A 24,959-nucleotide genomic window follows, 5' to 3' on the forward strand; every position below is an offset into this window, starting at 1 on the left:
GAACTTTCTGTGATCGATAATTGGTTGAATACCAGAACAGTTATTGAGACACCTAAATGGGATGATGTAGTATCACGGACTCCACCAAAAAGACCATAATCACTTTTTAACATCATTTAAGAAGCACATTCCACGGTTAAGGCCAAAGCTAAAGCCATTTGCAGATTCATTTTCAGCTCATGAAATTGATCATGTATCTACAAGAAACAGTTCACCATCTCATATGATACACCAGGACTCTATTAAGCCGTCGGATGAGCTTAACGCACCTATAATTGAAAATGTACTAGACATTTCTGAATATTCCAAGGAAGACAACTTTAGGAAGTTATCAGATAAAGGTTTGGCTCTGAAATCTAAATGAAATCATCTGATTTTAATAATGTTGGAAAAATTCCAAATCACATAATTTGATGCTGATTAAAGTGTTTCTATTAAAAATTTATGTGAAGTTCTACTTATTGTGGTTCCTTCAGTTGTGTTGAGTAGTGTATTCATTCATATTTCAAAGAATAGTTGGAAGTGGCTTTCCTTCCAAAAATGCCTTTAGCAGCCCCAATGATCTCCCAGGTTGTGAAAATGGTGCCTCATGAGATGCTCCTCTTATGGTTGCAAATGATAAGATGCCACCACCATATATTTGGGTCCATCCAGCTACCTGAAAAATCAAAGATCAAAATAAGTTGTTTTCAAGTAAAATAGTCTTGCAACATGAACAAATATGTTTTTCACCGTTTGATCAATAATTTCATCGTATCTCATTTGATTTAATCATAGAATTTATTGATCTAATAGTAGAATATAATTTATGCAATATGCAAGATATAATCTACTAGTCATCTATTAATATAACATATCCTATAATGTTTATTTTATGTTATGCCATAAGGAATTTATAGATTCCAAATATTTACCTGTCTTTGATTAAACCAAGCTCTATAGGAATTTGTTGTGTTCAACCCAAAGTCCTTGGCTAATCCATTTACTAAAGATCTTGTCCCAAGTAAAGGTATCACTGAATCTTGATCACCACTGCGGAAAAAATAAATATCTTTGCTTGCTCAAAATTATATGACATTGATTAACCAATGGAAATGGTAAGAATGTAAGTAAACTAGGAAATTGGAGTAAAAAAAAAAGCTTATTTACCTGTATACTAGAACTCTTACACCTGATTTAACAAGTTTCCCTAGAATTGATATGGTTGGAATCTCTAGATTTTGCATGTCATATTTCAGAACACTGTAACATAAGGGAAATGGTGTTAATTAGCACAATAGCACCCATACAAATGGTATTGTATTTGAGATTTTGCATGTCCACTCTAGGCCGCCTCCAATTTCTTCCTGATGCATATGAGTCGTACTCAACAAGTTCTAAACTCTAATAAATTAAAACTTACCCACTACAAGTTGACCATAAGGGGATCCCTACAAGCTTAGCATGGAGAGCTAACTGCACATCTTTCCTATTCAAGTATGTAATTGTTTCATCCTCTTCACAAACATCTATCTTCTCTCCCTCTTGCTAAACCATAGATGAAATCAAGCATAAAAAAATTAACAAGAAAAACAAAAGAGAAACTAGATTGAAAGAGAATGGATGAAGTGTATATACATACCAATTGAGTCAGTATATATGCCTGTTGTTTTTCTGATGGTAGACAAACATCAAGTGTAACATCATATGAATCAATATATCTACTAATCTGTCCATCAGGTGTCAGATCAGTAGTAAGAGTTTGACCGTATAAGTCGAGGGTTCAAATCTTCTTAGAAATAATTGTAAAATAATCGACTTTAATTAATAATAATTTCGTCCTTCACCGATTTCTTTATTTGAAATAAAAGATAAGGTATGTGTACTAACCTCCATTGACACTAGCCTATTCACTCTTGAACAAACAATAGTAGCTCTCCCATTTTGATATTCTCTTCTAATTTGAGAATAGTTGCATACTTTTGTGAAAGTTTCATAGGTTGAATCTGATATCAGTCCATGAGACCATAAAAACTCAGCTCTTGAGTTGAAATCTGTGTTAAATTCAAGAAGAGGATTTCCTATCTGAAAATATCAACATAGGAACAAGAAGTGTTTTTTTTAAACAACATAGGAACAAGTTAGTGTTATTCTTATTGACCAAACAAAATGTTTCTTCTATTGAAGCTCGTCAACACACAAACACTGGACACAACATTGACATGTCAGCATTCGTGATAGTTTGAGAAAATGAAAGTAACTGAATGTAATTACACGTGTCAGTGTAAGACATCAGCATATATTAGATACAAGACATGTCTTCAATCTGAAGTGTAAGTGCTACTACAGACATAGTCTTATTCTATAATTATAATTATTAAAAATATTTCATGAATGTGTACTCACTGCTATCCCCTTGAGATTGAATTTGCTTTTGGTTTGAACAATGATTTGTGCAAGTTGGGGTACATAGTGACCTGAAAAAATGTATGCATTATCCATAACACAAGCTCCAAAATGAAAATAAGATGCTATTCATTTAGGACAAAGATACTCTACCTGCATAACTCTCCCCTGTGATAAAGAAATCATTGTTTTTGTACTCTTGGAATTTAGAGAACCAATGTTGTAGAAAGACAAGATTATCCCTTGCTGTATAGCATAGAGCCAATATCAGATCTTGAGAAAAATAAAAATTAATCTGAATTCAAAGCCAGAGTAAAATTGCATGTTTTGGTTAAGTTGATTTTGTACAGTTGTTTTCTTTTCCTCTAAAATCAAGTTTGGTTTAAATGTAATGTAACTTTATCAACCTAACACAAACTATTTTTATCATCGCTTCTATTTAATTTGAGCTTTCGATACAAAATTAATTTTGACATTTATACAACCAAACCAATACTTAGCATATGTTTGGTTTGACGTTTCAGTCTTCAATCCGCGCGTCAACGTGGTTTTTCAATATGGTTTTGGTGAATGATATAAATTTGCTTAAAAACAAGTATAAAAACCTGTTATTTCATCATTGACAGAGTCATAGAATGATTTATTGGCAGAGTATGAGAAACCAACACCAGCAGGTGATTCCAAGTAGAGCATATTTGCCACTACAAGAAATAGGAAACGAAAAATCAATTTTGAGTAATTAAACTCAAAAGAGTTATCAAAATTCAATAAATTTGTAGTAGAGTGGTAAGATTACCTTTGTTCCAACTATAATCATTTTTAATAAGACCATTTTCAGTTGGTTTGAATGGACCATGCTCCACAAATGCTCCAGCTCCAACAGAAGAACATCCAGGCCCTTCAAAACCCAAAAACTCATCTTAACCATATGCATAATGAAGCACGGATACAAACTCAGACACCAGACACGACATAGATACTGACAAGTCAACATAGATAATAATTTAAGAAAATCATTGTATGTATTAGTCCAGACACTAGCATGTGTCCGACACAGGGACACGCCTAATCTGAGGAGTGTTTGTACTTCATAAACCTATAATCTATGTAGCACACTTTAGATGGAAATTGTGTCTGCAGTCTGATACATGTTAGTGTTCATCACGATTCACGACACTAATATATGTGGTTAGTCGTAACAACTTAATTTTCTCAAATTATTGTTGATGTCTATCCGTATGTGTCATGTTCGTGTCTGTGTCAGTGATTCATAACTACATACCTCCATTTAACCAAAGCACTACTGGCTTAGAAGCTGGTTCAACTTCAGCTTCAACAAAATAGTAAAACAAAGCTCTCTTTTGCACTTCATCAACTGTAATATAACCAGCATATTGTTGGAATTCAACTTTTGGCTGCTGAGGTAAAGTTCTTATCTTATCAGATTCTGGAAAGGAATTTACTCCTATTATGATTTGTGTTGCAAGAACAAATATTATTGTTGCAATTAAAGCACATGATTGAGACTGAGATATCATGGTAATTAATAAGATCTGACTCAGAAGTTGTTGGTTCTGTGGCTTTTTATTCTGTTTATGTATATTGAACTAGTAAAACTAATAGTGATATAAAGGTTGAATAAATGCAGAAGAAGGAATATATAATAAAGGCTTGTACATAGGGATGGCAACGGGCGCCCATGGATACGGGTTTGACACTTACCAAACCCACACCCGAAATCATCACCCAAACTCAAACCCAAACCCAAAGGCTATTCGGGTGGCAAAACAACACCCACGCCCACACCCATTGGGTTCGGGTTTTTTCCACCCTAACCCAAACTCGCATCACATTTGAAAATAATTTGCAAATTTAAGAAATTAAATTACAACATAGACTTTGAATTAAATTACAACTAAAATTAAGGTATTCCAAGGAAATTCAAACATAGACTTTCAAGAAATTACAACATAAACTTTCAAGAAATTAAATTACAACTAAAATTTAAGGTCTTCCAAGGAAATTGAGGGAGACTATGGGGGTAATTAGGTAATTATAAAATATTTCGGGTGGGTGTATGGGTTTCGGGTGTGGGTTTGACTGATACCAAACCCACACCCATATTATCGGGTGTCACCCGAACCCAAACCCAGTCAAATCGGGTTTCGCCCGTTGACTTGGGTTTGGGTTCGGGTGGGTCTCTCGGGTTTGGGTTTTTTTGCCATCTTGTACAAATATATACTTTGTGGAACAATTGGACAGATTTTATTTATCTCGCGGCCGAACTCTGGACTACTAGGATTCCTTTCCCCTAGAAACCAGAGCGTTATAAAACCAAATATATATATATATATATACTTGTATAGTATAGTATTGTATAGTGTATAGTATTTTTTTTGTTACATATATAGTATATTAATAGTATGTGTGTGTGAACGTAGAAATTGGATCATGTCTATACAGACAAGTTTTGGTGCAGACCACAACCCAATGTCTCGAGTTTTGGAGCTTCATTTTTATCTTGAGTGCTTATTTGGTGGTGGTGTTACTATGTTTTTCTAAAGCATATAGAGTATTTCTTTTGATTTAAATATATATATATAAAGCAATATTATATGTTTAATATGAAACATGTAAGAAATTCAAATTTGAGGATTTTTAAAGTGTAAAAGACGAAACTCACATTAGATAATGAATTAATATATACACTGATTCGATAAAATAAAAAATCACAAATTATTACTTACCAAGAGTAGACAATAAGTTCTATTTCATCTTATTCTTCTTACACCATTAGATAAAAGAGAACTGTCATTAATATTTGTAATTATGTTTAAGTCTAATAGGTAAATCATTTATAATTATTTTTTTTGCTTTCACCACTATTTTAATTCGGTTCGGAGATCAGTTATGACATCAAGTGATTGCAACTCCCTCCCAATCGTAGTTACGGGGATCAAACTGTAATCCTTACCAAATTTAGTATCAATCACCACTGAACCAACTAACTATTGGTAAACCATTTATAATTTATAAATATATAGAACTTACCTACATATTAAGATAAGATAATGAAAGTGGCAAAGCCACATGTTATCACACTCTATTTTCAATCATATTTCTTTCATTGAGTGAATTTTAATAGTCTCACAATTTTATGTAGACTCATTTCTAAATAATGGTGGGGTTTCATTGTACTTGTACATGCCTAGCAAGGATATGAAATCAGAAGTACATGTGACCACAAAACTTGTCCTTTTCGTCACGAGATAAAACGTCAGTGCATGCATACCACAAAGTACAAACAAAACAACACAATGTTTATTATTGGGTGTTGAAAATAGCAATAGTGGTACTATAAGTCAATAGTGGGTGATGAATCATTGCTCTCTATTGTTCAAATTCTTTTCCACACCTACGCAAATTCAGCTGCACTGACGTGAGTAGGTAAAAGATTGTAAAAGTAATCCACAATAAAATTCTCTCCATTTAGTAGATACTTAAATGAATTTTTCATTACACATCATTTATTTATAGTAAAAAGGGACCGGAACCCAGAGAAAAAAAACGTATAAAAAACAATATCATAAAAGGGTCTTAAAACTTGTATAGACTACTTGTTAAAAATACTATTAATATATATATATATATATATATATATATATATATATATATATATATATATATATATATATATATATATATATATCTTCCATACAATTTTATTTTTTAACTAGTGTCCCAAGAGTACTAGTTAGCATAACCCATATTTTATAAAGATCTCTAACTTTATTTAAACAGATACTATCAATTAAGTTCCTACAATATTCTCAAGACAAATTGACTTTTTTGAAATACTCATTCTAACGAGCTTATTGCACCATAAAAAATCAGAAATTTAGTAGTTTACTGAACAATGAATCTCTAATGTAATGAATGACTATTAAATTCAATTCAAACATTTAAACAAATACGGGTTAAAAACCCATTATGGAGCATCTTAATTAGCATTTTGGCTACAGGATCCACAGCGTAAAGGTTCTACTTTGAGGGTTTTGATACAAAAATTCAAAGCCAGAGCTAGAATTTAAACTAAAATTTCAGATCTTAGAAAAACCTTAAACAAATCCAAATAGACAGGGCAATCTCCAAGCAAAACAACTATCCAATACACAAATTTAACATCCCTTTGATCAAAGCAGAGCTCATTTCACCCTTTAAGAAAACATACAAATTTTGAAACCGTGGATTTTTCCAAACACGGGTTTGTTGATGCAACAGGTTTTGAAAATAGCATACAAAGCTTTACTTTCTTCTACGTTTTCTTCTTTTTCTATCACTTTCATCAGAACTTGCCGAGTCTGACTCTGATTCAGAACTGGTTCCTGAATCTGATGAACTGGAGTTTCCAGATTCATTATCCGAGTCAGAATCTGAAACTTGCTTCTGCTGTTGCATGATCATACGTGGCATATTTTTCAAATGCTCACGTAGATTCTCAGTAAGACCACCGAGACCAATGGAGGTAAAGAAGTTAATGCAGAATCGTGTGTTTTTAGGATTATCTTTGGGAAATATGGATTCAAAAAACTCCTGCATTGTTGGATCGTTTAACCGCTCATTTAGCAACCGGATTCCAAGATGCTCCGACAATTCCTGCAGCATTGAAAAATGAAATTAATATCTTCCATAAAAAGAGACATGAATAAATTACCACTACATCCCACAGATGATGCAAGAGAACAAGTAGAATAAATATCCCACTAAGGTGCAAGTTTGGAACAAAAGAGGGATCTGGGCCTTCTTTGAAGGGCTATATATAAGTGTCCAGAATCTAAAACTAAAATACTTCGGATGTATAAGGGACAAAATCACAATACTTCCTAAAGAGATGGTTGAGAAATTTTTAAAAAAGATGGGCAAAACACTATTTATGATGGGCAAAATAGTTCATATGAACTTGGTACTGAAACAGAAAAACATGTTTGCCATGGAAAACTAATGGCAGCAATTGGCAGTGACATAATAGCAGTGGAGTGCAAACTTAATCTAGGGCACTACAGCACACTAAATTAAGTTTGTATTTATGGAAACCAAAATATTAAAAGCAGAAATTAATGAAAGAGATAAAATAAAACAATGGAAAATAGAACACATTTGATTGCTGAAGAAAGTAAAATTTGTATAAGGGAATGAATCCCAATCTACCCCAGAGATAAACTCCTCAGATGGTGAAAAATCCCTGCCTAACCATAATGGTTCACTCAATAATCTTCGATGCCCACTACACTACAATTCACCCACCTCACAATTTATACTAATAAGGCAAACAAACTTGCGAACTAAGCATCCTATCCTACAACACTCTTTATTACATTATATCCCTTTTTCCATATAAGCCCTCACTCAGGTCTCTATCAACTTCTTAACAATTTATGCTCAAACACAACATATTGTCATCTAGATTGCTTATTCTATAATTTTACTCGCCTTAAATAACATGATAAAAACAAGTGATTACCCTTTCACTTTCACCTGCAAGATGTGCAGTAGCGCTGCCTTAAATAGACCCATAGTGGATTTAATCCTTCCCTAGACACTATGATGGCAATATTTTATAACACCAAATTACCCATTCAACCTTCTAGGGGGTCGGGAATTTTCTTGTAAAAATAAAGTTTTCTAATTTCTCACTCATTATTTTGAACAGATCTACTTTTCCATAGCAGTATGGCAACACAGTTTATTGACAAGGCTGCATATACATGCACTATGGCCACCATTCTCATCATGGCATCAGTGGCATTTCCAACTGAAGCTGTAATGGTGAAAATGGTGGATGAAAGATACACACAATAAGGACGACTGGCTGAACAGATAAATACAGCCCAATAGATAGAGGCATAAGTAAACCAAGGAAAACTATATATCAAGCCATTACTGTTATGATGACTGGAATTTAAATGGAGTCATTAGCCATGATCCATCATTAGATATTATGGCATCAATTGATCCATGTAGCCAACCCCAAAAGGTAGTAAAATGCTAGGACTTCGGAATTTTTCTGTTTTGTCTTAGTAATTTTTTTCCTTACTCACAATGAAATTTCGCTATTGTTAAAAAAAAAAAAAAATTGCATCTACAGATTCTAAATTCCTATATCACATTTTAACCAGTCTAGAACCAGCATATATTTTTTAAAACTGGGAAAACTTGAAGTAATAATGCAAGTACTCGGAGAAACAAAAATAGATGAGTATTTGAGTTTGATTCAAGTACCTGGAAGAGAATCTTAATAAATATACGTGAAGAAGAAGTTGTGTCCTCTTCAGTCAAGCGAATGTATGATAAGACGTTCCAAGGCAGAGCAAATGTCCCAAGCAAATGAGCAAAAAACTTTGCCACATTTCGCAGTTTGTTTGTTTCAAGTCGGTGGATCATGGAATATTGCTGCACAAAGCATTTCTCAAAATTTTCTTGATGCACTTTGTTAATCATACAGAATCGCTGGCCCAGAAGACCATAATATCGGAGGTAAGTTCTTTCTTGACTGCAACATTCCAAAAGCATAATACACAGTTCCATCTGCATCAATGACACAATTTCAATTAAATTCTGTTTTGGCAAGTAGATAGTTTTAACAATAGAACAATACATTTCCAGCAGATATTCAATTCAATGCTTACCTCTTGACCTGGCTCGAGATGAATTTTGAGAAGCTTGTGACCAGCTTCCTCAAAATCGACACTAGACATGATTGTTAGATAGATGGTCCTCCGAAGATTGACTAGATTTGTCTCTGTTTCATCTTTTATTTGCATACTTTCCTCGTTCTCTTCATCAGATTCACCATCTTCATCTGATTCATCATCAGAACCTTCTTCTCCCTCTGATTCCTTCTCTTCCTCGCCCAGCAAGGTTTTCTTCAACTCTTCATAACGCTTTTCATTCTCCATATAATTGGGGTCAGGTTTGAATATATCTGAGAAAAACAAAATATACAAATCACAATGAAATATGGCCACATGTTGATAAAATTATATATAAATACAAACTTAAAAATAGAAAATGTACCAAGGGAAGTCTCAGGATCTATTTCCTCATCCAAGGAGATTTCATGGGTCAACTGATCTTCCTGCTCCACAAGGTCTAATTCAGGCCGAACAGCTGGATAACCCTGCATAATCATCATCAAACATTTCAACTTTAAAATGCTTTACAAAATGTTGACATTCTTTCTCACTGTTAATGTGTTGTTTCTGTCCCATACAATAAAATAGTGTACCTGAAACTTTGCCTTTCTTATTGCAAATAATCCTTCAATCAGAAATTGAACACGTTTGTCAATTTCTCCTTCATGAAGAATTCCACGGAAACGCTCAAAGATACCTGCAAAACAATAAATCTAACTTAAGAAAATATATTGAAGATTCAAATCAATTTTAAGCATCAGGTGCACATATTCGTGTGTCAAACTCAAAGGTATACTTATACATATGAAAAAAACACATCAACGAGGCAGAGCTACCCAGCCCTAAGCATATCATCGCAACTGCATGAATAATTTTGTTTGGGCATTATAACCTGATAGAAAAACTTACTTCATAGCATCAAATTACCAAAAATTAAGGTACAGAAGTTTACATGTAGTTGTTAGAAACAAATGATAATAGTGAGCCTTTGATATTTTAAATAAAGAGTAACAGTGTAACATATGCCTCATAGCCAGAAGTAGAATCCAGTCAAGAAGGGACTTGAGCTCCTATTTTAATTATAAACACTTAACACTAACAGCAACCGAACTGATCAATACATTTTAATTCCTTGCAAACCACACATCATCATGTCTTGGTCCTCGTTCAAACTATAACACAATTTCATGAACCTGGGATCTTAGATTCCACTCTCCTCCTCACTAGTAGAGGAGGAGGTAAAGTTCAACCAGAAATCATTTACCTATCTTTACCGTGTTAGTATGAATACTATTAAGCAAAAGAAAAGGTAGGATTCATAAACATAATAAATACTGAACCATGAATACTATGAAGCAAAAGAAAAGGTAGGATTCATAAACATAATAAATACTGAAAATAAAGACCAAAGGAAAGGATCATGCTTAGAATTTTCAAAAAATAATAAAAAGGATCATGCAGAATATATATATTATATCTACAAAAGATAAGCACACTACAGCCATATAGTTAAAAGGGAATACCCACCATGAAGTCCTTTAGGTGTGAGATCCTGCAGTGTTGAACCACATTCAGTTACAAAACCAACAGCTACTTCAACACTGTCATCGGTAGGCTTCTCAAGCAAAACCGTGAGTAACTCTAGAGCAATGATCTCATGAGCCACTTGCTGATTCACAAGATGTGCTACAAACTTAACAGCAGCAAGTAATTGAGGCTACAAATGATAATAAAAAACTAATTAGAAGCAATACAAAAAGCAAATAAAAGTAAAATTGATCTCCACAAAGAAAACACATCAGGGTGCTCAATCACACACCTTGTCATTACGCTTATAAGCTCTTTTCAGCTGCAAAACAATCCTTTTAAGCAAAAGATCACCAACTTGAGGAAATTTTGTGTTGACTACAGCAACCATTGCAGCAAACACATCAGTAAACCCAGGAGAAGCCATCTGCGATTTCATACAGGATCTGCAAAACAGTCCTCTTCCACGAACCAAATTCTCGGAAAACAATTCCGGAATTATATTTGTAATGTTAATCGCATTGACCTTGTTTACCAAACCATTAATACTCTTCCTCAGAGCATCCCAAGTCAGCCGTTGATACTCAGGACTACTTTTATCATCAACTTCTCTCATCATCCTCGCTAACTTAAATGGTGGAATGTAAACACCACCACTTTTCCCCAAAGTAGAAGCATCACCATTGATACCACTAGCAGGTATCGCTGGAATCGCTCCCCCACGTCCTTCCTCTTTCTTCCTAATCTCTTCCCTCTCATTGTCTCCATTCTTCTCAACTCGTTGCCTTCTCTCCCCATTCCCTCTTCTATCATCATCATCACCACGTCGATCCCTTTCCTTCTCATTATCACCATCCCTGTGCCTCCTCTCCCCATTCCCTCTTCTATCATTGTCACCACGTCGATCCCTCTCCTTTTCATTATCACCATCCCTATCATCAACCCTATGCCTCCTATCCCCATTCCGATCTCTCTTCCTATCAAATTCCTCTTCCAAATCATCCTTATACCGACCACGGCGATCCCTTTCCTTCTCATTATCATCATCCCTATCTCTATACCTCCTATCCCTATTTCTCTTCCTATCATCTTCCTCTGAATCATCCTTATACCGACGACGGTGATCCTTCTCCTTCTCATTACCACCATCCCTATCAACTCTATGCCTTCTTTCCCTATCCCTAATTTCTTCATCTGAAGAACCCTTATGCCGACGACGGTTATCCCTATCCCTCTCTTTCACAATGTCACCATCTCTTTCACTTCTATCCTTATCCCTATTCCTTTTTCGATCAACTTCATCCTCTGAATCTTCACCACGATCTTTAATTCTGCGCCGATCTTCCTCCTCAGCTCCACGGCGGTCTCGCTTACTATCCTCATCGCGACCGCGACGCTTTCTACTGTCTTCTCTTTCTTCCCGATTTCTGATGAATTGTCCTTCTTCTTCCTCTGAATCACTCCGTCGTTCTTCACTTCTACCATTCATTTCTAGGGTTTGCTTCCAAACGCGAAAAACAGATACAAAGGAAAGAATTAAAACAAGCCTGACACGAAGTTCGGCTGTTCGGACGGTGGGTGTGCGGCAGAGCACGACTGTTGTGCGGCGGCGATTTTTGAAGAGAAAATCAGTGGTTTGGGTGTGTTTGCGAACGGTGGTGTATAGAGCGGAAAAGGGATTTATTTATTTTTTTAGTCAGATAGCGGAAAAGGGATTTAGGAACAAGGGTGAATATAATTTTTATTTTTTTGGACTAATGGGTGAAATATATATAATAAACAAAATCTAAAATTTAGGAATATCTTTTTAACAAAATCTTTTTGGTTACAAACAAAATCTAAAATATAAAATTTAAAATATACTCTTATTTTAATTCACCAATAAATTTTTTTTTTTTTCACACACTTTCTCTTTCCAATAAATTTAATATATTATGTATATAAAAAAAAAACATATTTAATATGTTACTATGTTCCAAAAAAAACAATAAAAAGATTATATAAAAAAGTTTAGTAAAAAAAAGTAGATACAATGAAAAGATTATATAAAATTTATTCAATAAAAAAAATATTAGGAAGGAGGGTATAATAGACAAAATATAACCTTAAATTATCAAAACGACAAACAATTTAAAATAATTTTTTTTTCTAAAATGATAAAGAAAAAGGAACGGAGGGAGTATATTTTTGCGTCAAAAAAATTATTATAGATAGTGTATTTGATAATATCAAAGTGAGAATATCTCAATTGGTATAGATAGTGTATTTGATATGCAGGTCTGGTTCGAACTTAATATAGATCTCTCACTTATTTGCCTGCGGTGAATTTCTTGTCATTATGTTACTTGACAAAAAAAAATTATAATTGGGTTAAATGAAACACAAAAATTCTTGTATAAAAAATTACTTATTAAAAAAATTACTTATAAAAAAATAATCATATAATTCTAGATACGATATAACTTTTTTATACATGTATGTAGGAGTGTAAGGGGATAAAAAAATGATTAATTCGACAATTCAATCCAAATTATAAAATATACATCTGTGACAATATATAAGCAAAAGTCACTTTTCTAGGTTTATTGTATATTTAATGTATCTGAAGGTTTATTGTATATTTAATGTATCTGGACTATATTATGAGACACATACATTAAATATGCAATGAACATAAAAAATCAATTTTTGCTTATATATTATCACGAAAAGAGTATATATTTATATTGTTTTGTTAAAAACTGCTGATAAAATATATATATATATATATATATATATATATATATATATATATATATATATATATATATATATATATATATATATATATATATATATATATATATATATATATATATATATATATATGAATTATGCAAGATGGTGTCCTCTTTGTCTTGATTGGAATGCCGCACTTCAAAATTCACATCATCTTGCTTATATCTAGAGTTGAGAATCAGCTAGGCCGAGTTAGACATTGCCAAGTTCAAGTCTAATCTTTCAAAAAATCGAAGGCTTGAGCCTAACATGTGGCCTATCATAGACTTATTTTTTAGGCCTGAGTTTAACCTTTTCCAAGGCAATGTGGTCTGTTAACCTGTTTAATAGCCTATTTTGCGTGAACATATTCAAACTTATAATAATATATTTAAATATGTGAAAAACTATCGTAGATTAATAAGCTTAAACTACTAAAAAAGTTATTAAATTTATAATTTAACCAAATTACAAATTTTAATATATAAATAATAATAGTAATAAAAATAGGAAAATGTTAAATAGTGCACCCGGTGCACTGATTAAGCACATAAATAAGAAAATTTTATCTTGAAACTCGTGCATTCAATGCATTAAAAGTGTAAAAAATTGTTTTTATCAACATTAACTTTATGTTTTATTTCTATTTTGGGTATGCTTAACAAGTGCACCGAGTGCACTGTTTAACATGACCCAAAAAATATTATTCATATTAACTTAAATATGTTGGCCTATTAGGCTAATAAAAAAGTCTTGAACTGCTCTATTTAAATAAATAGGTTGGTCTGGCCTAAGCCTATATAAGCTAGGCTATAGGCCCTTGTAGGCCGGCCTAACTTATTTTCACCTCTATTGATATTCAAGAGTAGAGAATATATTTTGATTTGCCATGGATTTAGGGGTCATGTAAGCACTAACCACTTGCATTGTTAAGTTGATCTCCTGATTTAAGTTACTATTAGGATCATTGGATGAACTAGGACTCTCCTAAGTTCTAAGCCTATTTATCAACAATTGTAAAACTAGAATCTTCAACATTTATCACTTTTTTTTTTGTTAATTTGCCATCTATTGTCCGCACAAAGATCTTTGTTGCTTATCTGGTTGGTTTCCTTCTATCTTTGGAATCCTTATCTTGCTCATCCTCTTCTGAAGGTGACAGTCTCTCGCAATTTTCAACAAAATGACACATGACTTTGCAATGAGCGTAAAATCAGACATGTTTTCATAATCAATCTCCACAAAAAAAAAAACACAAACTCATTCGTTTCCACCAAAACTTTATATCTAAGGGTTTAAGATAGGTCCATGTAAATCAACACTCTAACAAATTGGTCAAACTACAATTATACAAAGGTTTTACAAATGATAGCTTCAGTGCATACGGGTACCTAAGCTACTATAGCAATAGAAAACAAGATATCTGGACGCCAATACTCTTGTGAAAAACCATAGAAGCGAACCAAAACCCGAGCTGAGTGTGTTTGTTGAACCCAAGGATTGAAAACTTTTGACCACGTGAACAATTTTAACATGTTAAAAGACCATGAAGCAACAAATTAAACCCTTCTAACATCTTCAAGACATGAAAATGAGAATTCATAGAATCCTTTACCTTGAACCCCCCCCTCCCAAAATAAAATAAAATAAAATAAAATAATAATAATAATAATAATAATAATAATAATAATTTGGCTAGATCATTCCAAGTGGAGATAGGTTGTTCTTCAAGGCAACAACAATGAAGAGTGTTTCCCCCTTTGGGCTAAATGATGTGTCCGTGTAAATTGTGCTTGCATGCTTCCAAAACATGCGAGTATTCCTCCTTTGGGACCGTAATAGCAAGTTTGTCGCTTTTGACACACACTTGAGGTAGCTACGACAACGAGATATTACAAGCATTAGAGAGAGCTTGCACAAAGGTTTTTCAGTGTTGTGACTTCTCAAGAACTAAATTGGGTTGTTTCAAACATGAATCAAGGCAAGACCAAGGGATACATAAGCTTTCCATGATGATCGAATTAGAAAATCACAAGTCGTGAAGCCAGGTGAGAAGGTACGAGGGTGAACAATGTATTTTTCGCCTGAGCATTTTTGTTTTTGACTAACTATGTTTTAAAGTTCCCCTACTAATAACTAATTGTTGAATAAGAGAAACACTTTAATTTATATATATATTGTTTACATTAACTAGATTGTCACTAACGATAATTTTACAAATGTTTCTAATGAGATGTGAATTCACTATCTTGAGATCAGAAAGTTAAGTTATTACCACTGAGCTAGAACTTAAAAAAAAAAATGAGAATAAGAAATGTTTTTGTTAATCAATGAAACTATAAATAATTTTCAAAGTTAAAGACACGATCAAAAATCTATAGTATCTTTTTTTTTTACTAAAAAAGTCTATAGTATCAATCAACACAAGAAAACATTAATGTAGATGAAATTATTTTTGAGAAAGACAACTCGGAGAAAAAATTGATCTTGAAAGAAAGTTTGAAATTCCAATTTTTATTGCAAAACTTTACAACAAAAAGTTTGGGCGGGAGTTTAAAGTTTAAATTTTTCAGGCGTATACACTTCGAAAACCTTGGGCGGGAGTTTGAAAACCTTGGGCGGTAGTTTTGAGGGGTATTCATGAAAACCTTGGGCGGGAGTATGAAATTCCATTTTTTATCGTCAACAGTAATACTCGCGTCTATAAATTCAACAACATGAAGCCAACTATCTCATTCCCCATTTTCACTTCTCTCTCAAATTTCTCTTTCATAAATCATTTCCCATCTCTCTCTCACTCTCTCTCACTCTCCCTCCCTCTCAAAATTTCCCTTTCACTCTTGCACCACCATCGTGCTACTTTACACCACCATCACGCCGCCACTGCCTTGTCTCCTTCAATTCGGCCGTGTTTTCAATCATCACTCTATACAACAGCGGTTAGTTAGCCCTTTTAATTATTTGTTTATTGAAGTTAAAAACAAAAATCATCTATATAAAAAAATCTATATCTTTAAATGACTACTATATTGTTTGCATCACACAAGGTTGATAATAATATGTATCTTTGCTTTAAAAGGAGGATTATAACATCTTATTGATTTCAAAGAATTTTTTATTATAAAATTAATTAGAAGTTTCTTTTGCTTTCTAACAAGATCTCCCAACCATGAAAATAAATTCCAAACATAAAATAGCTCTCATGGTTTAATTTCGTCAATTGCTCTTTGGACCTTGTAATCCTCTACATCAAATAGCTTTCATGGTTTAACTTCTTCTTACCTTGCTCAAATTCAGAATAACTTTTGTATTTTGTGATAATCCTTTGGACCTCCCATAGGAAAGGCCAAACCTCTGGCCTAGAATGAAAATCGAGATAAAGTATATCACAAACATCAATCCTACAAAGGGTGGTGATTTCATCAATCTTCTTGATTAAACCCTTTTTTCTTTTGTTGTAAATTATCCTCCTAGTAGAATCACTAAGCATGAATACTAGTTTCAACATTTTTGATACGGTGGATATGAAAACTTCACACAAGAAAAAAGTTTTCACATCTACCGTTAATTTGAAAAAAGTTAAAACTAGTATTCGTGGTTAGTGATCCTGCTAAGAGGACAACTTACAACAAAAGAAAAAAGGGTTTAACCAAGAAAATTGATGAACTCACCACCCTTTGTAGGATTGATGTTTGTGATATACTTTATATCAATTTTCATTAGGGGCAAGAGGTCAGAGGTCTGGCCTTCCCCATGGGAGGTCCAAAGGATTATCACAAAATACAAAAATCATTCTAAATTTGAGCAAGGTAAGAAGAAGTTGAACCGCAAGAGCTGTTTGATGTAGAGGATTACGAAGTCCAAAGTGCAATTGACGAAATTGGAGCAAAACAATTGGAAAATGCATAAGTCCTTGATCTTATATCAATGTCTTCTCAAAGAAAATTTGATCAACACTCTAAACAATTGGAAAATGCAATTATTGTCGCTTTGAATTTGCTTGATAAGAATAACAAAGAGAATGAAATAGATGTTCTTGAGGGGCATCTAAAGGAATTGGAGAGCATGCATGTTGAAACACCTTATTGCCAACAATGCCAAGACTTCTTATAATTTTATTTTTCTTTGTTAAATTTGAAGGGTTTGTTGTAACCTATGACAATGTTTGACATATTTTAAACTTTCATTGTGTTATTTTGATGTGAATTGAACTATATTTAGCTCTCTCATGTTACATTATTATATAATAAAAGTCTCATTTTTTATAAGTCTCTTTTTGTCTTGCTTGATGAAAATGTGGATGAGGAGAGAAAATCTCATATAGCAAAACCTTCATTTTTAGAGATAAGTCTTGAATCAAAGTTTCTACTCTCGGTTGTGGTGCTTGTGGACATGTGGTGGCTCTAGATTGTAATTAAGTTAATTTTCTCTCCCTTTCCTTTCTCATAAGCCATTTCTTGTATCATGGGTGTTTAGTTTTTACTTTTTGTGCTCATTTCCTTTATTAATGTTGTAATATGAGTTGTTATGATTATATATTCAAAAGATATTTTTTGTTTTGAACATTTTAAAATTTTTGAGATATTGAAAAAATGTTGAAATATCATTTACATGAGTATGTTTATAATTATGAACAAATTGTTGATTTTGTCGAAAAAGATTTTCAAATAAATATTGTTTATATGTACTCCGAATATGTGAGGACATTTTAAGTTAAAAGTTGTCCTAAACCGTGCACCATTAAATCCGGCTTTCCGAAACAATGAAAATGGATATTGGTTTCCAATGATCGCTAAAAAATTATCTGAGTTGGAGTGTTTAAAAAATGTGATTGCTATATTGTTAAATTGTAGGATGAAAATTTGTATGTTTGTTGAATAAGAGTAACAATGGTTTTGTTGCCATTTTTATTTTCCTATGATTATTGTACAAGCTGTGTGAACATGAGGGTTTGGATTAAGGCTTAAAAATATATCTTCACGAGGTTAGCTTAGTTGGTGAAGACATCACACTTTATGTGCAGTGCATGAGTTCGGATTCGAATCCGAGACACTCTACTTATTCACTTTTAAGGTGAATTTTCTACCTACTAAATTACTTAATAAAAAAATAAGGCTTAAAAATATATAGGTATTTCGAGTTGGTTTTTAGAAAATGTTCAATTTTTGTTAAGTGATGGCAAAACATTTTACCCAACTTTTAAGCAGAGGCGGTATTAAGAGTGGGCTGCGGTTGGCCATAGCTCATTCCCACCTCAATTTTTTTTATAGGTAGAGTATTAATTCAAATATTTTATTAATGATTTAAGTCATTTAGTAAATATAAATGTAAATATTAATTGAAAGTTTATTATCGATGTAAGTAACTTGATATACATATTATTTCAAGTATTAGTGCAAATATTAAATCATAGTTTATTATTGATGATTTCAAGTCATCCAGTGTACGTAGAGTATTATTTTAAGTTATACACTTTAATCTTATAATAATCAACTTAGACTTTGTTTGTCAAAAATAGAGGATAACTAATTGAATTTATAGTATTTGATAAAATTAGTAATTGAACTAGCATACAAATATGAAATGACATAAAAATATATATTTAATTTTTTAACTCCTCAATTTTTATATTTGTTGCAATTTTAATCCTAACTCTTTTTTTTTTGCCTTAAAAGTAGCGACTTTTAATGCCAAAAATTATAAATTTTGGTCTCAAATGTGATATTTCATCTTTAGATTTAATTTTGGAGACAATAAATCACCGTTGGTGACACAAAAAATTACAATTTTTAGAGTAAAAATATAGATTGAGACAAAAATTGCAAAATATAAAAATAGAGTGACCAAAAAGTTCAATTTTAATATATAGGGACTACTTTAGTGAGTTTGATAAAATAGAAAACCAAAAGTACAAAATTAAGCCATTTATATATATAAGTTTTTTTTTTTTGCCTTCTCACACTATTTTTTCTGGTTCCGTCATTGTTTTCGAGTATAAAGGTTAAACTTTTTATAGCTCTTTTATTTACCTAAATCTTTGTATGTGGTTTACGACACATGATACCAGTCAGGCACGTGAGCTATTATTTGATTTAGGAAGCTAGCTAAGTGCACTTCCTAACATTGTGCTGACTGCTGAGTTTTTTTTTTTTTGAACGGCATGCTGAGTTCTTTATGTATTTATCAATGTGTTACTGTATCATATTTAATGTAAGTATAAATGTTGATTTTTTAATTTTGTCATAAAAACGATATTGATTTTTAAATATGTAATAATTGATGCATTTTCATATATATATATATATATATATATATATATATATATATATGACAATTTTATGCTCATGCATACATTTCATAACTACATGTATGTCAAGTCAGATTGCTGATGAATCATCATCGGTCACTATTTTTAGAGTTTTTTTTAATAAGTTTTAATATCATTTTATTACTTTAGTGTTTAATTTAGAGTTATTTTAAATATTTTTCTCTATTAAAATAATATTTTGTGTCCTGACCAAAAAAAAAAAAAAAAAAATAATATTTTGTGTTGTTTTTATTTTCTTGGTTCAACTTAACATGTCTATGGTTGAGTGCAAAAATTATGGTTGAGTATAAAAATTATTAACACGTATTTTAGTGTAATGAGTTGGTGTGAATAGAAAACAAACCAATAAATGCCCAAGAAAATGCAACATGGTCTTATGCTAAAGAAATAGATGAACAGTGCAAAAATTATGGTTGAGTATAAAAATTATTAACACGTATTTTAGTGTAATGAGTTGGTGTGAATAGAAAACAAACCAATAAATGCCCAAGAAAATGCAACATGGTCTTATGCTAAAGAAATAGATGAACAGTGCTCGGTAGAGAATAGAGGAGAGATTGCATTTGGGTGACGCCATTGATGCATGCTTTTGGTTCTATTTTCTTTCTTTCATTGTTTATTTATTTTATTATGTGTAGCTAACTCTATTATCATCGGTCCTTAGGTGATTCTAATTACAATTTATCTTGAACCATGTAATTCTCATTTGATATGTTAATGAATTACGAAGTTAGTTTCTATCAATTATTCTTTGTGTGCAATGCTGAATATCTGATCAATTATGTGATGATTTCAATTATTTGTTTTACTATGAAAAGTATGAATGAATCATCGATTTAGGAATAATTGATCAATTGACTTTCGCTTAAAACATTTTGGATTGTTAATTGAGATTTCAAGGATTAAAGTTTATATTCCTAACTTGATCATCGATCATCCTAAGAAATTAGGGATTAATGATCAAGAGAGAGAATTATGTTACCAAGACAATGAGCATAATCAATCGTGTTTTAATCTAACCATGAAACTAAATTGAGTTATTTGTTAACATACATGAAATTACCGAGATAAGTTGGTATTAGATGAACCAAAAAGGATCAATCGCTGTTCTTTTATTACTTTGAATCCTAAGTTTTTTCTAAAGTTAACGATCAAACTTCAAATCAAGTAAAATCCCCCTTTTTACAATTATATCAATTTTCTTAAGTATGATTTCCAATTTGTTTTTGAATTACAACAATCTCTGAGGAGAGAACGATTTTATTACACTACTTGACGGTAATTTAGTACACTTGCTAAATTTTTATCAATTGCACTGGGTGTGTTTAACGGAAATTGATCTACATTAATCCTATGACATTTTATTGAGTCGATACATGTATGTCAAGTTGGACGTCTATAAGAGGTGTGATTAATGGGAATGAATCCACCCTAATCCTAAGGAATTTTAGTATGAGTTGCAGTAGCAAAAAATTTCACAAAAAAGAGAGTTTGGATCGTGAACTTTTTAAAAAAATTCACAAAAAAAAAAAAAAAATAGATTTATTGAATAATTAATATATTTGGCTTATATTATAGACAAAATACATTAATCATTCAATGAATCCAGAAAATAATTTTTTGTTTATATTTAAAATCGGGTGGAGTTTGTACCAAAAAAAAAATCGGGTGGAGTAATAAACATTCATGAAGAGTATACTACATTATGATGCAATGTAAGTCCAATACTAAGTTCAAAACATAAAAACATTTTTTTAAAAAAAGCATGAAACTAAACCAAATATTAATTAATTCATTTTTTTTTATAAATAAGAGGCATAGATGCCTATTTAAATTTAATTAAAGGAAAAATAAGAGAAATTACGAATATTGGGGGAACTAGGCCAAAATACAATACAAACAGACAATGGCATAAACAACATCTACCTCGTTAAAAACCTTACCAGGAAAATCCAAAAGGATAAAATTACAGGGAAGGAAAAAAGAGTGCAGAGCGACCAATGAAGTCCAAAAACACTACAAAGAAAAGTACAATTTTTCAAATGACATGCGATTAATAAGGCCACCGACCATTTGGTACATTATTATTACCATTTTCAAATGGCAACACATCACCAAAATTGTTGCTGGTGAAGTCCAATGACCAATGTTGACTTTGCATTGCATCAACATTGTTCTCCATGCCCTGCTCCCTACCAATCACATTTTCATCACGATTTTCGACCACCTCTTCAGCTTGAGTCTCATTGGTACGCCTTTCGATTTGTTTCAAGTTCTGATCAATCATCCATGAGAGATCATTGAGATCATTGAGGCCAACATTGCCAATAATATGGGCAGCATTAACACATTGAAACATAAGATTGGTCATTTCCTTCTTTCTGTTTTCATTCCTTTGTTTCTTCAATTGTTCTTGTCCCTTCTGGATCCTTTGCTTCAAGAAACTCTCTTGATTCAGCATCTTTTTTCTTTGTTCCATTTCAGATAAACTCTTAAACCTCGACAACACCTTTTGAACTCCTCCCCATGGTGACGGCCAAACTTCTGGTTGATGATCGTTTTGACTAAAAATTATAGCGCACGCTTCAATTCCACAAAGGGTACTTATTTCATTAAGCTTCTTAAATAAACCTGTTAAGCAAATTCAGCAAGATGATACTTTTCTTAAAGATGAAATTTGTAAGCACATAAGTAAAACATTAATTTGATTGTTTTCATCTACTACTAGAAAAACCAATTTTTTAACCAAAAGACATGTAGTTTTGGTTAGAGAAAAATTATCCCAGCTATGTTATCACTACTACAATAAATTGTTTGACAGCATGGTAAGTATATTAAAATAAAACAAAAGCTAGGGGCATAAATCAAACGCAAGCAAAAATATGAAAATCTCTCTTTCATTCGGTAACTAAATTTAGTGACAGGCAAATTAGCGAGTATTTTAATACTCACTCATTTAACTGTCTAAAAAAAATATATTTGTCGTTTTTAATAGGTTCTCTCCATCAATGGTAATTCTTCTGGAGACACTATCAACTATCAAATGTAGATATATCTTTCCAATGGTGATTAAAATATATATGCATGCAAGGTTGATATATACATGGTTTATATAAATGAAAGAGAGAAGAAAATATCTAACCATTTTTTCTTTTCTTGAATGTTCCCCTCCTCTTTGAGTCATGGGTTATGTAGGCAAGCTTTACTTTCTTCCTAGCCATGGTTTTGTTGACAATAGAGAAAGAAAGAAATAAGAAGGAAATTCTAAAAAGATGAAGCTTGGTATATTCACTTTTGTTATGTAATATTTATATAGATAGATTTGAGATTAGATGATTATTTTTTTGGATAAAAAGAGGGCCGAAGAGATTAGACGGTAAGATTGAGCTGGACAATGCTCAGTTGAGCTGGACAATGCTCATAAATCATCAAAAGTAGTTTCATGTATGCTGGCATTCAAGATTTGCCAGCACATTTATACACTTATTCACTTCACGATAAGATTAGAAGGTAAGATTTAAATTTGGTATTTGTTTGAATTATAAAATTAAAACGTGCATTTTTTTTATCGTTCGGTCAGTATTAAACGATCACCAATATTGTGTCCATCTTTCTGATAAATAGAAGGTATAGATAAATAGAATAAACTCGGATTCCTTGTTTACAGAAATACAAAAAGGAAATGTAAGAGAATATTTACATTAATGCACGATAAAACCATACAATTGCATCCTGGTTGTGTATCAGTGTTTCCAGCAGGGAAATGATTCCCTCTAGTGCATTGTCTATTGGATTCTCTCCAGTTTCAGTGACAACTATTAGATCTTCTTTTCTCTTCTTTTTATATTTTTAAATTTTTTTATTGAAAGGCCATGATTTAACTGGATGGATTGTTCATGGGAGACAATCCACTCCCAGCTACGTGTGGGCAAAATAATATTCTAACTTAAATGATTTTCATATACATTTGTAAATTTATCAATTAAAACATAATCATATAAATCTAATAAATGAAGATTATATGAATTTTACATATTTATCCCTTCTCAATTTTTCCATTTTTAAACACCTAACTAAATTAAGGGATATAATTGTCAATTTACAACATTTTAAGTTAATAAAATATTAAAATAATCAACTACACTCATATATATTTAAGGGCGGAGGTAGTAACTTTTGTACATAAACAATAGCATAGTTGTCATGATTTTAATTTGTTTATATTGACATAATAATTTCATTTCCTAGTCTATATTGGACCAACGGCCTGAAAATAGTGATAAAATTAAGAAAACTACAAAGCAGTTCATAAAGGTGATGGGAATTGTTGATATGAAAATATAGAAAATGCATTGTCGGTGTTAAATTTTAATTCCAAGGCGACAAATCTTGAAATTCATTTGTTAACATTCCTTAATAATTTGAGAATTCGTCTGGTGAGAGAGACACTGAAAATATCTGAAATTTATTGAAATTAGAACAACAAACTCAAATTCAACCACTTCATACTAAAGGGACATTAATAATAGACATTAAAAAAATAATGTGGCCGGTGTATGCAAAAAATATAGGCAAACTTTAACTATTACAAAAAATGATTTAAGTAAAAAAGTAGTTGTCAAAACATATCATTTCATGCGATTCAGAACTATATTGTTGGTATTAAAAATAAGTTATTATGTATATGAAATTTTTATATATGCATATTATATCATGTAAACAATAAAATAAATTAAAATATCTTATCCTTAGAGATGTAGACACGGAGGACTGGTGGTGCGATCGAGCCCAATGGCGTCGCACACCACCACTAGCCATCGGAGTCCTCCTCCACCACGGCTGTTAAGTTGCTCTGCGAATGTGTTATCACGTCATTTTTTGGTTCGATTGTTGTGTTCAAGGCCTAGATCGTGGTACTTATGATCTGCTGCGGTGTTCGTCGAAGTTTTCAGAGCTTGCGTGATTGGTCGACAGGCTTGCAAGCTTTGGGGCGGTGAGGTTTTGCTTAACCATCGTGAAGAACCATTTTATTTTCTGGCGTTGTTTGGATTATTGCATGATGTGATTTGTGATTCTACAAGAGGGATAATATCATAAGTTTCATGTTTTGGTTTATGTATACGTTTTTCATTGACCTACAAGCCAGGGAATCATGATTGCGTTGGATTTATACGATGCCTTTTGGTGGCACCAATATGTTCAACTTTAATTTGATTATTATTATAAATAAAAGGCTCATGTGTTGTTTTGTTGTAAACTTCCCACAATCT

General features: G+C 32.1%; 3 protein-coding genes across 4 annotated transcripts; all 3 read right to left on the bottom strand.

Annotated features, from left to right (window-relative positions):
* Window positions 1-275: 275 nt before the first annotated feature.
* LOC123917304 (serine carboxypeptidase-like 45) lies at window positions 276-4,031 on the bottom strand. Its single transcript, XM_045968993.1, has 11 exons — window positions 3,668-4,031; window positions 3,182-3,283; window positions 2,991-3,086; window positions 2,539-2,631; window positions 2,386-2,456; window positions 1,870-2,064; window positions 1,622-1,708; window positions 1,403-1,527; window positions 1,150-1,242; window positions 915-1,032; window positions 276-658 (listed from the first exon to the last, which is right to left on the bottom strand). The coding sequence occupies exons 1-11, from the start codon at window positions 3,921-3,923 to the stop codon at window positions 506-508; spliced, it is 1,389 nt and encodes a 462-aa protein (XP_045824949.1). The 5' UTR covers window positions 3,924-4,031; the 3' UTR covers window positions 276-505.
* A 2,302-nt stretch (window positions 4,032-6,333) lies between these two features.
* Window positions 6,334-12,333, bottom strand: LOC123917305 (pre-mRNA-splicing factor CWC22 homolog). 2 transcript variants are annotated; one of them, XM_045968995.1, is made up of 8 exons: window positions 12,317-12,333; window positions 10,897-12,280; window positions 10,605-10,794; window positions 9,671-9,774; window positions 9,460-9,562; window positions 9,072-9,367; window positions 8,665-8,970; window positions 6,334-7,041 (listed from the first exon to the last, which is right to left on the bottom strand). In XM_045968995.1, the coding sequence occupies exons 2-8, from the start codon at window positions 12,091-12,093 to the stop codon at window positions 6,691-6,693; spliced, it is 2,547 nt and encodes an 848-aa protein (XP_045824951.1). In that variant the 5' UTR covers window positions 12,094-12,280; window positions 12,317-12,333; the 3' UTR covers window positions 6,334-6,690. The 2 variants fall into 2 exon arrangements, with proteins under 2 accessions (XP_045824951.1, XP_045824950.1); XM_045968994.1 differs by lacking the exon at window positions 12,317-12,333 and having other exon boundaries at window positions 10,897-12,299.
* A 9,409-nt stretch (window positions 12,334-21,742) lies between these two features.
* LOC123915283 (agamous-like MADS-box protein AGL80) lies at window positions 21,743-22,910 on the bottom strand. The gene is made up of 2 exons (XM_045966419.1): window positions 22,832-22,910; window positions 21,743-22,320 (listed from the first exon to the last, which is right to left on the bottom strand). The coding sequence occupies exons 1-2, from the start codon at window positions 22,908-22,910 to the stop codon at window positions 21,743-21,745; spliced, it is 657 nt and encodes a 218-aa protein (XP_045822375.1).
* Between the last annotated feature and the right edge of the window lie 2,049 nt (window positions 22,911-24,959).

Source organism: Trifolium pratense, linkage group LG3, assembly GCF_020283565.1.
Source record: "Trifolium pratense cultivar HEN17-A07 linkage group LG3, ARS_RC_1.1, whole genome shotgun sequence".
NCBI lineage: Eukaryota > Viridiplantae > Streptophyta > Magnoliopsida > Fabales > Fabaceae > Trifolium > Trifolium pratense.